This window comes from Pseudonaja textilis, chromosome 2 (genome assembly GCF_049901715.1).
Source record: "Pseudonaja textilis isolate UNSWEBS1 chromosome 2, rPseTex1.2, whole genome shotgun sequence".
In the NCBI taxonomy this organism is placed as follows: domain Eukaryota; kingdom Metazoa; phylum Chordata; class Lepidosauria; order Squamata; family Elapidae; genus Pseudonaja; species Pseudonaja textilis.
In genome coordinates this window covers 82,873,982-82,888,259 of record NC_141991.1, presented here as the reverse complement: position 1 = coordinate 82,888,259, position 14,278 = coordinate 82,873,982, and the positions used below count along the sequence as shown (strand labels likewise).

The window sequence follows — 14,278 nt, the reverse complement described above, 5'->3', positions numbered from 1 at the left end:
TGTAGAGATTTATAACAATATTCTTTTTAATCATGATTTACAAATACACATTTGCTTTTTGAAAACTAAACAAGGAAAGATCCATTTGGAAATTGAAATAATTTTTTAAAAGTTGTTATTTTTACTCCTCCGGATCCAAGTGAGCATTATGTGGAAAATAACAACAACATAACCTTAAAAAAAAAGAAAGAAAACTGATTTCTTTCTATCATACCAAAAATCAAATGGACTCCTTTCTAACTACTTTATCACTTGGACATACGTTTTACTAAGATGGCATCTTCATTTACTTCACCCAGAATGTAGCTGAAGCTTAAGCAGAACTATTTAAAATTACAGGAGGAAAAATAGATCAATCTTTTAATATGCTTTCCTAACATTAAATTGGGAGATTGGGGATAAGCTAAAACAGCACTGTTCATGGTCTGATGATATAAGACAGCCTCTCCCAAGCTGGATCACTCATGGCCTTTGGTAGGCAAGTTTAACAATTCTGGGAAGTGTATTCTCAATGCATACGGAAAGCACTAAGTTAGAAAAGGTTGACATAAGGCAAGCACTGGCATTTTCAACTATGTCCAAAGTTCCTAGCAACCTACAAAAACTAGATATTTCTTTGGATATGGTTATCAGGTATATTAAATTATAGATTATACTGAAAAACATATGAGCATCTTTCCACTTGCAGAAAAGGGCTTTCTCTTGTTCTTTTCTCTCTTGTGATTTCATTATCGCTTTTCCTCTGTAGGACTGGCATTTTATATTGTGAGTAAGAAGTCACAAATCTGGAACTGATTTGAGAGCTAGAGGGAGAAGATGGGTGACACTATATGTGTAGTTGCTTTATAACAATTATTATTGCAAAGTGCTGTTATTGCTTGGTTTTTCCACAGCTTGAGAACTAATGGAAGGTTCCAGAGAAGCAGTCCCAAAACAAAATTTGGGCTATCAATTACATCCTGTCTGCTTCATCATAATCCTATGATTATCATAAAGCTATAGTGACCTTCCTAAACTGAATGATTTTCCATTTCCAACAGTCTAATAATTCATGCTGTCTTATATTTATGGGAATTTAAGCTCTACATATCTGGGGAGCATCAGGGTCAGGAAGACCAAGTTACAATATAGGAAAGGATCTGATTATTACATTATTATTATAACTACTTATTATGTAATATATATAAACATATGCATATTATAGCCAATCATTTGATTGAAGATGTTCAATTAGCATGGGTTTTATATACATTTTATCAAGTCATCTATGGAGATTTCATTTCAACCCAATTATTTATTTCCACACAGGTTTTTTTGCCTGTAAGGGTTTACCTGTCTTTTTGCTCCAATGAATAAATATTACATTAATGAACCTTATCTGAAGAAATTCCAATAGAGCTCAAAGAAAGCATGAAGTTCTGTTTGCATGAGCTATATTTTCCCTATATAGATTGCATAATGCTGAATATGCAAACATACAACATACATCCTGTATACATAAGTCCCATGTTAAAATGAGAAAACTATTAGCTTAGTTTATAGCTGATTGAAAACTTAAACCAATTTCACAATTATAAATCAGTCATATGAACCATAAATAAAATTACCATGTGGAATGTGCACATTTCCAAATGTTACAGTGCACTTCATCTATTAAATATTATATTAAATAAATTTTGGATAAAATGAATATATTCATTAAAATAATGTTCAGACCTCCATTTTATCAGGGATAATTGTTTGCATAATCTGTGAATTTTAGGTAAACTGCAAACAAAACGCATGTTTGGAGAAACGAACAACAATATTTAAATCTGTTACAGCACATTTTTTTAAAAAAATAATATTTTCAAATTTGATAAATAGGGCTTTAGAGTTTTGCAGAAGTGAGGATCTATGAAATGCTGAAACTCTCACCCATCCCTAACACACACATTTGAACTTATACATTAAACTTTAATGTATACGTTTAAACTTTAAGATCATTTGGTACAGGACAATAACTATTTCATCTAAAGTTGGGGGAAAAGACCCCATAAATCAAGTCAGTCACAATCTATTTCATGGAGCTTCTTTTTTTTCCTATGGATATGAATAACTTTACTATCTTGTGTAAATGAAACCCAGTTCTGCTCAACTACAGGAAAAAAAAAAGACTCAGTTCTTGCTGGATAATATATCATAACACAATATCCTGTAAGCTTGTCTGGTTTTTTTTTTTAAACTATAAGAAGAATTTTGCTCTAGGTGAGATTTCAGTGTTTCAGCCATAACAAGGTTCAGAAAAAGAGAAATAGTCTGTGCCTCATTGACAATCCAATATATGAAGTGTAAAATAAATCCCTTCGGAAGCGTTGCTGAGTGTAATAACCACACATTCATTTTTCTATATAATTTGCTATTAAGATAAATTAATGCTAAAATGTTTTCTTCGAGGCATGCAACGGAGAGAACTGGGACCAGATAATTCTAAAAATGACTGATTCTTGTCAAGAACTTTTCATAATAGATTGGGCTAATTTCTTAGTTTCTGTTATTCTTCAATGTCTACTGCTGAGGAGAACCACAGTTTCTTCAAAATGGGAGGATTAAAGAGAGCCCTGCTCTCTTTAATAATCAAAAATCACCTTATATACACTTCTTATTCCAGTTTAGAACCTGGTTCAGATCTGTTTAATATAATATTTGCCAAAAATTAGAAAGAAGGAGGGCAACAACAAGAAAAAACTGTGTTCAACCTCAGGTGAAATGGGAACTGGCTCAGAATTTTATTAGAAGTCAGCATAATCCAGTAAATGCAGTAAATTAACCATATGGACAAAAATTCAAAGTTGAATAAGATGTTCATCAAAGATGTGGGAAATTATGGTTCAGTGCAGTCAGCCAGATGTTGAGGTTGGATTTGGCATTTTTGTCTACCTATTGAGTCCTTTCCAAAGACCCGGAGTAGGCAAATGGTATTACAGATATCATCACAGTATGTAAACTGTGCCAATAAAGTTGCCTTCTTGCAATTGACCGATGGTAATTTTGTCAAAGCCAATGGAATTCAAGTGGTGCTCCAAATGTTTTGGGATTACACACAAGGCACATATCACTATTAATATATATTTGCTTTATTTTGCCACAGTCATTTTCTACTTCTATTTGTGGGTCTTTGTATTTTGTAATTTTATTCAGTTCTTTCTTTTCTATTCTTCTCTCTCCAGGCACTGCCATGTGCACTATCTAGACTTTTTTCTGTTTCTTATCAACAGTTGTTAAGTCTGGGTATCAGGTATTTGTATGCTCAAATTCTAAAGTCCCACTTGAATTCTTGCTTGCAGGCAAATTATATTTCTTGCAGATCTTCCAATGAATAATTGTTGCTACGTTGCCTTGCTGTTTGTTTGTAGTCCATTAATAATGGGATGATTTGCAGAAACTAACTAGGTGGTCTACTGTTCCTACAGCATTTTTGCTCTCTGTTGTTGTCTTCTCAGTTCTTGTAGGCATTTGTTCTTGAGGTGCAGCCAGAATAGGCTCCTCTAAGAGCAATTTTCCTGCTCTTAGCCATTACTGTTATCTCCTTGGCCTACCAGCTTTTTAATATACTGGCATGTAATACTTTTCCTTGCCATGTCTCTTTTTCATTCTTCATTTGGTCTTTTTTTAGGGCAATTTGGTCTTTCCAGTACTCAGTAAGCCTTCGTAGTGTACTAACTTCATTGTACCATATGACTATTATTAAGTGTTCTACCTTATGATTCTTGATGAACATATTTTTTCTTTTATGTACACTGAGAGCATATGCACCAAGACGAATTCCTTATGTGTCCAATCACACTTGGCCAATAAAGAATTCTATTCTATTCTATTCTATTCAATACGATTCGATTCAATTCACGTTGGTGCATCTTCTTCACTTTTCTTCAGATATTTTCCAATGCACTCTTTCTACTTTTTCAATTGTCTGGTGCACTTGCAACATTCCATACCCACCTATTTTCCTTAGCAAGTAGAGTCAGAATAACAGAATAACAGAGTTGGAAGGGACCTTGGAGGTCTTCTAGTCTAACCCCCTACTCAAGCAGGAGAACCTATGGTTGTCCAATCTCTTCTTAAAAACCTCCAGTAATGAAGCACCCACAACTTCTGAAGTCAAACTGTTCCGCTGGTTGATTGTTCTCACCGTTAGGAAGTTTCTCTTTAGGTTCGTTCTCTCATTGATTAATTTCTATCCATTGGAAACTATTCTGTCAACATTGCTGCATGTCTGAAGGGCATGATTCATTGTCATTATTTTTCTGGTCTTTGTATTCAGGACTTTTAGTTGTGTTTGACTCCAATCCTCTAGTCCAGCTCTGTATCTAATGGTTAAAATTGCCCAGCTGTTAATTGCCTCAATGATAGTTCTTTCGTGGAGTTTGGGCTTTAAGAACTGATTCTCTCTAATGACCTATTATTATTATTGTTATTGTTGTTTGTATAGAGGGCAGTGACAGTAGGAGTGTAGCAGACTTGCGCTTTACGGAGACTGCTCTTTTAGAAAAATGCTTTAGACCAGGTGAATCTAAGTGTGCCTAAATGCCTGTGGATAGGTCCAAACCCCATAGCAGTCAATTAGATTTATTCCATTATAAGACTTGTTTATAGACTTCATTAGAAATGGGTTCCTGTGGGTTTGAGCATTGATCATTAAGACAAGGGCACAGTTTGCTACTTTGACCTTATATCCCAGCAGCCAAGATTAATTAGAGGGGGAAATCCAATACTGCCCCTCCCCAGTCCAAACTTCTTAATGACCTCTTAAGCTCAAATATTAATGAGACAAATATGAAACGTGACTATGTAGATGTCAAATCTCAGTTTGTTACTAAAAGTTTTGGGCACTTGTTCATGGCTACTGTTTTGGGACAATTCAACTGCCCTCTTTCCATTTGCAAACTAACCTTTTATTGATTTCTTTGCATAGCTTTCAGGACTTCCATATGCTTATTTTTAAGCAATTTATTTCTTATTCTTGCTTGCTGTTTATGTTGGTATTGATTTTGTGAGCCACTTTGAGTCCACAATGGGAGATGTGGATGTGGAATATAAGCTTTTGAAAACATAGCATTTCATTTATCTATTTCACTTATTTCCCCATCCCAAATAGTAAATACCAATACTAATGGTTTTAGTTTTCTGATTGCTCCCATTTCCAGTTTAAATTTTAATAACTTTATATTTTAAATGTATTTTTTTTAGTTTTATAACCTGATGAGTTTACAAGGAAATGTGTGTGTGTGTGCACAGATTGCACATCTGAATTTTTCCTGTATTGTTATACAATGATTGCATTCTTTCTTCTCTGATAATACATAAACTGCATTCTTTAAAAATGACCTTAAAAGGTATGTTATGATGCATTTTTTTCCTATCATATTGATATCAAGACAAACTTTCTTGGCATGCCTTTTATTCTAATGTTACTCTATTAGTCATGGCCAATAAATGCTAACATTAGTTTAGCTTAACTCCTTCCTTTATTGGGCAGGGTCATATAATAGAATCTCCCAATGATGCAGACCCCTGCAAGTTGCAGATAAGCATGTAAAGACCTTCAACCAAAATAACACCAACAAAAACAATAAAAACAATAATGAGAACATCATTTCAACAATGGTGAGTGATCCAATGTAGATAGTATAATTCACTATTGAAGAAATAGCAGTATTGTAGAACTACAGTCCTCAATAGCCCTCCAGGATAGCTAACAACAGAGAATGCTGACAGCCTTAAATCAGCAACATCCAAGATCAGCAATGTGGCCATCTTTGGATAATAGTATTAGATTATGAGACCCAGATTCAAATCTCCCTTTGCGTGGCCTTCTTCTCCTAGCTTACCAAAGGATATAGGGAGATGGAAGAATCATGAATGTTACAAATGATAGGAAATATAGTCTTTACTATAATATTTAGATGTAACTTGTTGGTATTGAATCGTGGTAAGATTTTTCCACTTTGAAACCTTTGTATGTCTGTGTATGCATTCACATGAGTGCATCTCCCAGTAGTGCAAGAGAAGTTGAGAAGGCTCACAGGAAAAGCTGTTTAATTCAGCTGTTCTTAACAGCACTGTCTTTTAGAACTTTACCTGGACAAACATATCCACTGAATTCAATTGGATTTAGTTTCCAGTGGTTTGCCACGGTTAATGTATCAACTATAGGAATATAGCTGTATTCTATATACAGAAAAGCGACTATAGTTGAGTGAAAGGCAGGTATGATCTAGCTAATTATCCTTTCAGACTGTCTCATAATCTTCCCTTCATCAATAATTTACCTGCCAAACTGTGGAAGAAAAATTGTACTTACAGAGCCAGAAGACATGGCTTAAGCCCTGCTCAAAATAATTTATAAACCTATATAGTTTAAATTAGCATTGTAGACATTCCATAGAAAAAAAAATTATATGATGAAAGATATTGTCCAAAGTATAGATGATAATATACCTTAGAGCAGGGGCGTCCAACCTTGGCAACTTTAAGACTTGTGGACTTCAACTCCCAGAATTCCTCAGCCAGCAAAGCTGGCTGAGGAATTCTGGGAGTTGAAGTCCACAAGTCTTAAAGTTGCCAAGGTTGGACGCCCCTGCCTTAGAGCTTCCAGACAGATTTGAGAGGGGTGTGTGGATTCCAGAATGCCTGGACTTAATTTAATTCATGTATCCCCCTGTTAATTAAATCAATATAAATTCAATGTCTCTGGTATGAATATATAACTTTTTTAACATGTTGTTAAAAATGTTGCTAATGCTAAATATTGCTTAATATGAGTGCTTCCACAAAATTACAAGAAATGAGAGGGAGTGAGGGGGAGGAGGAGGGAGAGAGGGAGAGGAAGGGACTTAATTTATGACAGAGCTCAAGACGGGGTTTCCCCAAAATGTGGAAAGTAATTCCCGCTAGCTATGAAACTCACTGGTTTATCTCAGAATAGGATATTATCATATTCTTACCTCATAGTATCAGCTTTTTTAAAAACAAATGTGAGATAAAATAGCTAATAACAACAATTACCAGAACAAACTGATCTTAAAAGTAAATCTATTCAATTCCATGGGACGATTTAAATTTGATTGATTTCACTGGTGTAAGCAGAGAATGACTTCATATGTATCTTATCCTATCAGTATTATTATTCAAAACTGTATTTATGTCATAAAATTATTGATGAGCAGACAAAATAACAGTTATTTGTAGCCATACGATACCCTTTATATTTCCGTGAAGAAATTTCTACTTTATCTGGTACTTAGATGAGAGTCAGCTGTGTAATATTTGAGCTTTCAACCCTGTTCTCACAGGGGAGTTCCTTCCTAAAATCACACCCACTTCCACAAAAGAAATATGATTAGTATCTTTGTCTCCTTCGTTAAATGCTCTGGATGCAGAAGATGCTCATTAATGAACTTTGTCTCCTTCAAGGGAATTTCTAGAGTGCCAAGCAGGCTGTTTCCATTAGCTGAGTGCATGTGGACTCTTTTCAATTTTTAATTTCATCTTCAGATGCAGGCAGCCAGAGTGCTATGTTGCCTGTCACTGAGACAATCAATTTCCTGCAAACCACAATGCAAAATGCATCTTGTAATGTTAGGCATGTGATTTCTTCTAATGGCATCTGTTTTGAAGGGAACTGAGAGCCCGCATTTCCCAGTTTAGGGTTTTGTTTTTGTTTTTTTACTGCAAGGCCTGACAAATTTATACAAATCAAAACTTAGTTGTTCGATTCTTGCTCCAGAAAGAGAAGGAAAAGAATCCACGTCCTCCTATTCAGTAATCTGCCTTCTTTTTCATTTTTTTTAAAAAAATCACCTTTATATATATAATATATGAGAAGCCTATGTTGAAAGGAAAACATAGCTAGCCAAAAGAGCCTACAATTTATAGGAATGCTAGCCACTGAAACACGCCAATAAAATACAATCATTGGGCACAAGGGGTACCACTCTTTTATCTTTACCTGATATGCCAATGGGTAGGAGGTAAAAGATCTCCTGCTTAATTTCTGTATGCATATTCACTTTCTATTACAAACAGGACAGGGACTAGCAAAAACCAGTTGGCAATTCAGAAAACACATAGATCACATCTGTATATATTTAGAATTCCCACTAATTTCTTTTCAGCCATTGCCCCCCCCCCGCCAATGAATCCCAACCGAGTTTTAAATTTCTCTGAATTTTTCAATTTTGATCTGAGCTTGTAGAAAAACAGCTAAAGGAAAAACAGGGAAAAACTCATTATGATTGCACAGAAATATTCAATTTCTGCATGCAGGTTTCAACTGAGTGCAGAGGCATCCAGCAGAAGCCATAGGTGGTCCCTTTAAACTTTAATGATAATTTTGAATGTGAGAAAAAGGGAAATTAGTAAATACTTGAGGAAGGGAACACCATATTAACTCTACATGATTTTACTTAACTATAAAGAAATCCAATTTGGTCTGGTTCTCCCCATTCCTATTCCAAAGGACCAAAGGCTGAGCATGACTTTCAACAAGGAAACATAATTGTGATCACCTGCCTGCAGCTGGATTGCACCTGTGCTTTTTCAGATGTTTTTAAGCTGACAGACGCCTATGGCCAGAGATGTTCATGGTATGCAGACAAAGCAAATTCAGATGTATCCCCAGGTAGCAACAACAGAGTGCTCTCATACATACAAAAATTAAAATATCCAAAAGAACAATTCAGCCATCAAAAAAGAACAGACCAAGATAAATTGGCCGCCAAAGGATTGTAGTCAATATTTTTCAGAGAAAGCACAGTTAAAAGGTAAAAACAGTGTCAGAGAGACAGACAAGTATACATAGCCTCTCCTAGTGTAAACTGGAACGACAATTTCTTAATTTCAGAATTCTTGGCCTCTGCCTATCCTGGCCATGGATAAATAATGTTTTTAAAAGATTTCAGGAATGCATGCAGCTTAAAAAATCATCACCTGCCAGGATTCTGCCTTGTTTTACCTCTCTAATAGATTGGTGCTGCCATAAATCATAGTGTAAATGATCTTTAGCATTTGATTTCAATGTGCAGGTGGCACTGCAAGCATTTGATGTATGTTAACAGCCTAACAAATGAATGCATTGTTATTCCTCTTATCTCATTTACATGGAGCTAGAATTGCTTTGGTGAAATAGGCAAATTAGGCAGGACATAGCAATGGGTTCTTTATGTGTGAATTAAGTTATTATTATTCTTTCTCCTCATCCTATTTCTAAAGATGCACAGGTGATTTTCCTTGGTGAAACCCCATTCCTATAGATGATATTTTCGTAAAAGTTCAGATTGCCAGGGATGTTTTCGTTCTGGAAACCTGTCTGGGATTTTGATTTTGAGAAAATCCTGGATGCATTTTTCTAATTCTTCCTCAATTGAGAGCTTTTCTTTCGCTGCTTTTTTTTTGCTAGAGTTGGATTCTCTAGAGCCAGAAGTTAGAGTTCGGAGCAGGTCACTTTTCCTCCGGATTTCAGACTGCTGAAGGAGCTGCACAGGACCTTTCTTGATTGGTCGATCCAGAGTCTGTATATTGGATTGGCGAGTGACTGGGCCACAGATGACAGTCTCTTGAGGGGAGCTGGCTTCTGATTGGCTGTCACAGCTAGAGGTGGAGAGTTCATTGCAGGATGTCCCACTTTCGCCTTCTTTATCACCTTTGCCATTTTTGCAACAGCAGTCACAGTGTGAGGATGACCATCGTGATGGTTCACCTGGGAGGACAAACAAAGGGAACTTAGACTTGCCAAGAAACAGCCATAAAATGCAGCTTTTCTTCTTTTTTTTAAACCAATTAACACATTTGGATTATATAGAATTGAGTTCACCTAGGATTTTAGAAGCAAGATAAATATAAGCAGTGAAAGAAATAGTTGGCAATGAAAGTTCAGAAGTGTTGGAAACAGGAATAAAGAATTATCTGGAGGGCTAGAGAAATTGGTTCATTCATCTTATTCTGGAATACGGCAGATGGCTTTCAAGTTTTACAAAAGTTTGTATCAGATTAGTACAGAAAGTCAGAAACTTTGGACAATAAGCAACCAAAGGACTTTTTTTTCACTGATATCATTTCACTTCATACTAATATTTTCACTAGTAATATTTATTAATGCCTATAGTGGTATGTCAGATTTAAGATAAAGACTGCAATTCTACAAGGGAAGTTCTTAGTGTTTTACAAGAACTATGTATGCAAGTATTACATACAAGTTCCATTTCACTCAACAGAGCTTGCACATAGATAATCATGCACACAACTGTAGTCAGAAGCCCTAAACAGAACTGTGAGGTTTTGTTAGCAACGTTAAAAGCAAAGTATAAATAAAAACATTCATTTCCTGCAATTTCTATGGATTACCAGCATAACTATATTTCCTTCTGAAAGAAACATTAAATTAATTGTGGATTTAAATATCATCTATCATTAAACAACATTTTCATTTCCCAACATGTAAGGGTCATAAACATCACACAGATTAAGCCAAAATTAATTCCAGTTGTTGAATATTGAGGACAATTAGGGCACAGGGTTGATAAATGAAAATTGAGGAAGGTGAGATCACTTTGCATACAAAGGCCATTTCAATCGTTCTGTTAGATTCAGTGTGATTTACACAAGCAAGCAAACAAACAATCCAGAATCAGATATTGTTGGGAAAGTGCACCTTTAACTACTAAAAAGTAGAAAATGGGTTCAATCCACTCCCTAGTATCAGTTTTTATTTTTTTATATGTAAGATTTTTTACACGGAGGAGGAATATGCTGGGGCTCTATTTAGTAAAGGAACAAATATGCTTCTCATCTTTTGGTGTTACAGTTGTATCCTTTGTTGCATGCAGCCACTGAAAGTGTTGTCTCAGTTTCTAGAGGCCATTTTTTTTTTATCAAAATGCAATACACACACACATGTGCACATACATACAGATGTATATAATTTTACCTAGCCTTTCCATCCATTGGACATTTTTAAACAGTTGAGAAATAAAATAAAATAAAACATAAGCAATTAAAAAGGCATATCATTAGTTGTACAAGTTGTACAACTGATCATTCTGTTTAACCTAAGTAACTAATTTATCCAGTCAGAGCAATACAAAATGTAAGCTTCATTTGTATGGATAAAGAAGGGTGAAATCCATCACCATGGTTGTATTATAGAACCACAAGAACAGCTTTTATACACCCACAGTGTACCCTCCCAAAGGTCCCCCAAGTCTTCACAGCAGATGGTAAGAGTGTATTCAGAGCTTGTAGAAGCAGAAAGTTTGATGATGCAAGTCAAATTTCACTTTTGTGATATCAAATTCAACTTTGGCCTCTTAAATTAAGAGTGTTAAAAACTTGTCAACACTTAACAGTTTATTTCTATCTTTTCTAGCGTAAATGCCCTTCATTCACTGAATTTTATTCCATAGTAAGGGAAGTAACATAGGAGTGTTCTCCTACAGTGAAAACTTTTATTTGGGGGGCGGGGGAATGTAAAAGGCTCAGGAATGTAAAATTTCTACTTGTTGTCTTTGTATATGTTTATATAAAAAGGATGGAGAAATGAAAAAAAGGAACAATAACTGCATCACTGTCTGTGCTCTGGACGCCATGCTGTCTTCCTACTGGTTCCAGTGTCTGCCTTTTGCTTAGCTATAAAGTGGGGTACCTATTGACCCAAAGTTTTATGTGGGCGGTTGCATGGAATTTCCAGGAGATATAGAACACTTTAATCCATTTTAAATCACTGTGCTTCTATGGGCCAACAGTGTGGTCCTGTTACTATTTTTTCACATGCATATATTGTAAATCTAAAGAGGATTTACAATAATTATTTTGAATTATTTAAAAGCACATGGAAAGCCTTGGCATACAATCAATTCTAAGTATCTTGTTCTGCAGAATGAATGAATGATTTCAAGTATCCATATCACTTTTCATATTTTGGAGATATTTTACACTAGAAGCTACTTGCACGTATTAAGTATATACATTATAAAAAAAACAAGTCAGGTTTATTATTATTCTTTGTCTCTTGATCATGCCTATCCCATCTCTTCTCTTAAAAAGCCAACCTTACAGGAGAAAAAGCTGACTTTTTAACTTTCTGTTCATGTATTTATTAAACATGCAAACAAACAATCACTCCCTTCCCACTAATACTTTTTCTGGTTCTCTGTGCCTGTGACACCTGTTAACAAAATATCCATCATTTACAAAAAATAGGTGGAAAACAACTTCTCTTGCTACTCATTTTTTCTTATTTACAATGAAGGAAACTGACAGTCTGTGAATTGCATTGCTAATTTAATTGATATACTTATTTTGAAACTCCTTCACTTTATGGTCTAGAAGAAAAGTCAATACTAGTTAAATTGGATTTTTAATTTTTTTTAAAAAAAATAAATCTTCCACTTGTGGAAGAGATATTACATAGAGAAGCGTAGTTAAAAGTAGACCATAGAAATTTTTGAAAAACATATTTATCAGCCTTATTGATTCACAGATCCTTAGTTCAAAGATGATATTTTTACTTAGTTCCAGCAGGAGAAACCTACCACTATTTAGTTTTTACTTGCAAAAAACGAACTGATTTAGAACATCAGGTAAGATTTGTTTCAGAAAGCAACCAATAAGAAGGACATTATTATTTCAGGAGAAAATAACATTAGAGCTGGATGTGATCAGGTTTTTGACAGATAAAAAGCAGATTTAAAAAAAATATCTGTTCTGGTTCTTGGGAATCTCACACTCCACAAATCTATAATGGGATAGAATGAATTTTATTCATTCTATCAACATTCTATCATTCTATCACAACATAAAGCCAAAGATTTTTAATTTAGCTGCTTCCAAACACACATTACAAGCCTAGAAAGCTTTACAAAAATCATTTCTTTATGAACCAGTTTCTAGAATCAACCTTCCCAGGTAGGCTAAAAATAAAAAAGAGCTGATGTCCAGATCCTGGCTGACCAATTACCTCAAGGAAGCATCAGGAATTTCAGAGGGCTAAGTAGAATTCCTCTGTTTGGTCCTTGGGAAGCAAAGTTGTGAAGTCCTTTAACTGAACTGAACTATACCAGTTGTTAAACTATATTAGAGCAGACACCAGTAGCTGCCCTCTTTTGTGGAACAGCTCCACCTTGGGGTTCCTAGGTTCCTTGTTCCTATGTCCTTGATGCCAGCTTGCATCTTAACCTTGGTTCTTGGACTCCTTGATTAATGGCAGTTTCCTTGGCTACTGCATTTTTCTTGTAGATACATTTATACCTCTAATCCTGTGCTGTTTTGGACTAAAGTCCAACTGACTAGCTCTCCCACAAGACTTACTGCTTTGTAAAGCTTTCTGGAACTTGTGTGCATTTGCACAAACCAGGCATCTGCCAGCCTTGGGCGTGACTGTTTGTTACCAGTACATTTTTGTGAATCAATGTGTACAATGGGATGACCTGAACTGAAGTAAGCTTTGCAAATGAGTTCTCTAGGTTTTTTTTTTTTTTAAAGGAGCCAAACATTCAGACTGCTTTCATCCTGTAGCTTGAAATGGTTTGTTGTTCCATCACTCAGTCCCTTCCAACATTTTGTGACACAATTGACATAATTTTAACTTGATTATGGCCTAAATCCTTCACAACATAAAGCCGAAGAATCATTTCATTCCAATGTGATCAGCCTATCTCATCAGCCTGGCAGAAGGGGCACGCTGCAGATCTCACTCATCAAAGAATTTCAGTCAGTGAGATCTAGAAGGAGCATCTATTCTTCCATGGCCTCTACTCTATGAATATTGCCATGCCTATGGTAAGATCTGCCACCCTTTTGGCCTTCCAAAAGGGCATTAAAACCTGGCTCTGCCAATTAGCCTGGGTTTGCTCAGTAATGGAGGCAGTTGGTGAATTAACTGGAAAGGGGCTACCCTTATACTGATCTTGCCTTTTATTTTCTTGCTTTTGTGTTTCAAAACAATTGCAATAGCACTTAGACTTATCTACTACTTCACAGTGCTTTACAGCCCTCTCTTAGCAGTTTACAGATTCAGCGTATTGGCCTAAACAATCTGGGTCCTCATTTGACTGACCTTGGAAAGATGAAGGGCTGAGTCAACCTTGAGCCAGTCAAGATCGAACTCCTGAACTGCTGGAAATCGGTAGTTAGCAGAATTAGCCTGCAATGCTGCATTCTAACCACTGCACCACCATGGCTCTTTCATGCTTTTAAATATTTTTTACATTTATGATATTTAATTGGAAGTCACCCAGAGTTG

At 35.5% G+C, this 14,278-nt stretch overlaps 1 protein-coding gene across 1 annotated transcript in view; it reads right to left on the bottom strand.

The window, feature by feature from the left end:
* Positions 1 to 6,637: 6,637 nt before the first annotated feature.
* The window catches only part of KCTD16 (potassium channel tetramerization domain containing 16), a 188,836-nt gene continuing 181,195 nt past the window's right edge, over positions 6,638 to 14,278 (bottom strand). The window contains exon 3 of the mRNA XM_026696114.2: positions 6,638 to 9,739. Within this exon, the coding sequence (XP_026551899.1) occupies positions 9,288 to 9,739 (452 nt within the window). The 3' untranslated portion in view covers positions 6,638 to 9,287. The remainder of the gene's footprint in view (positions 9,740 to 14,278) is intronic.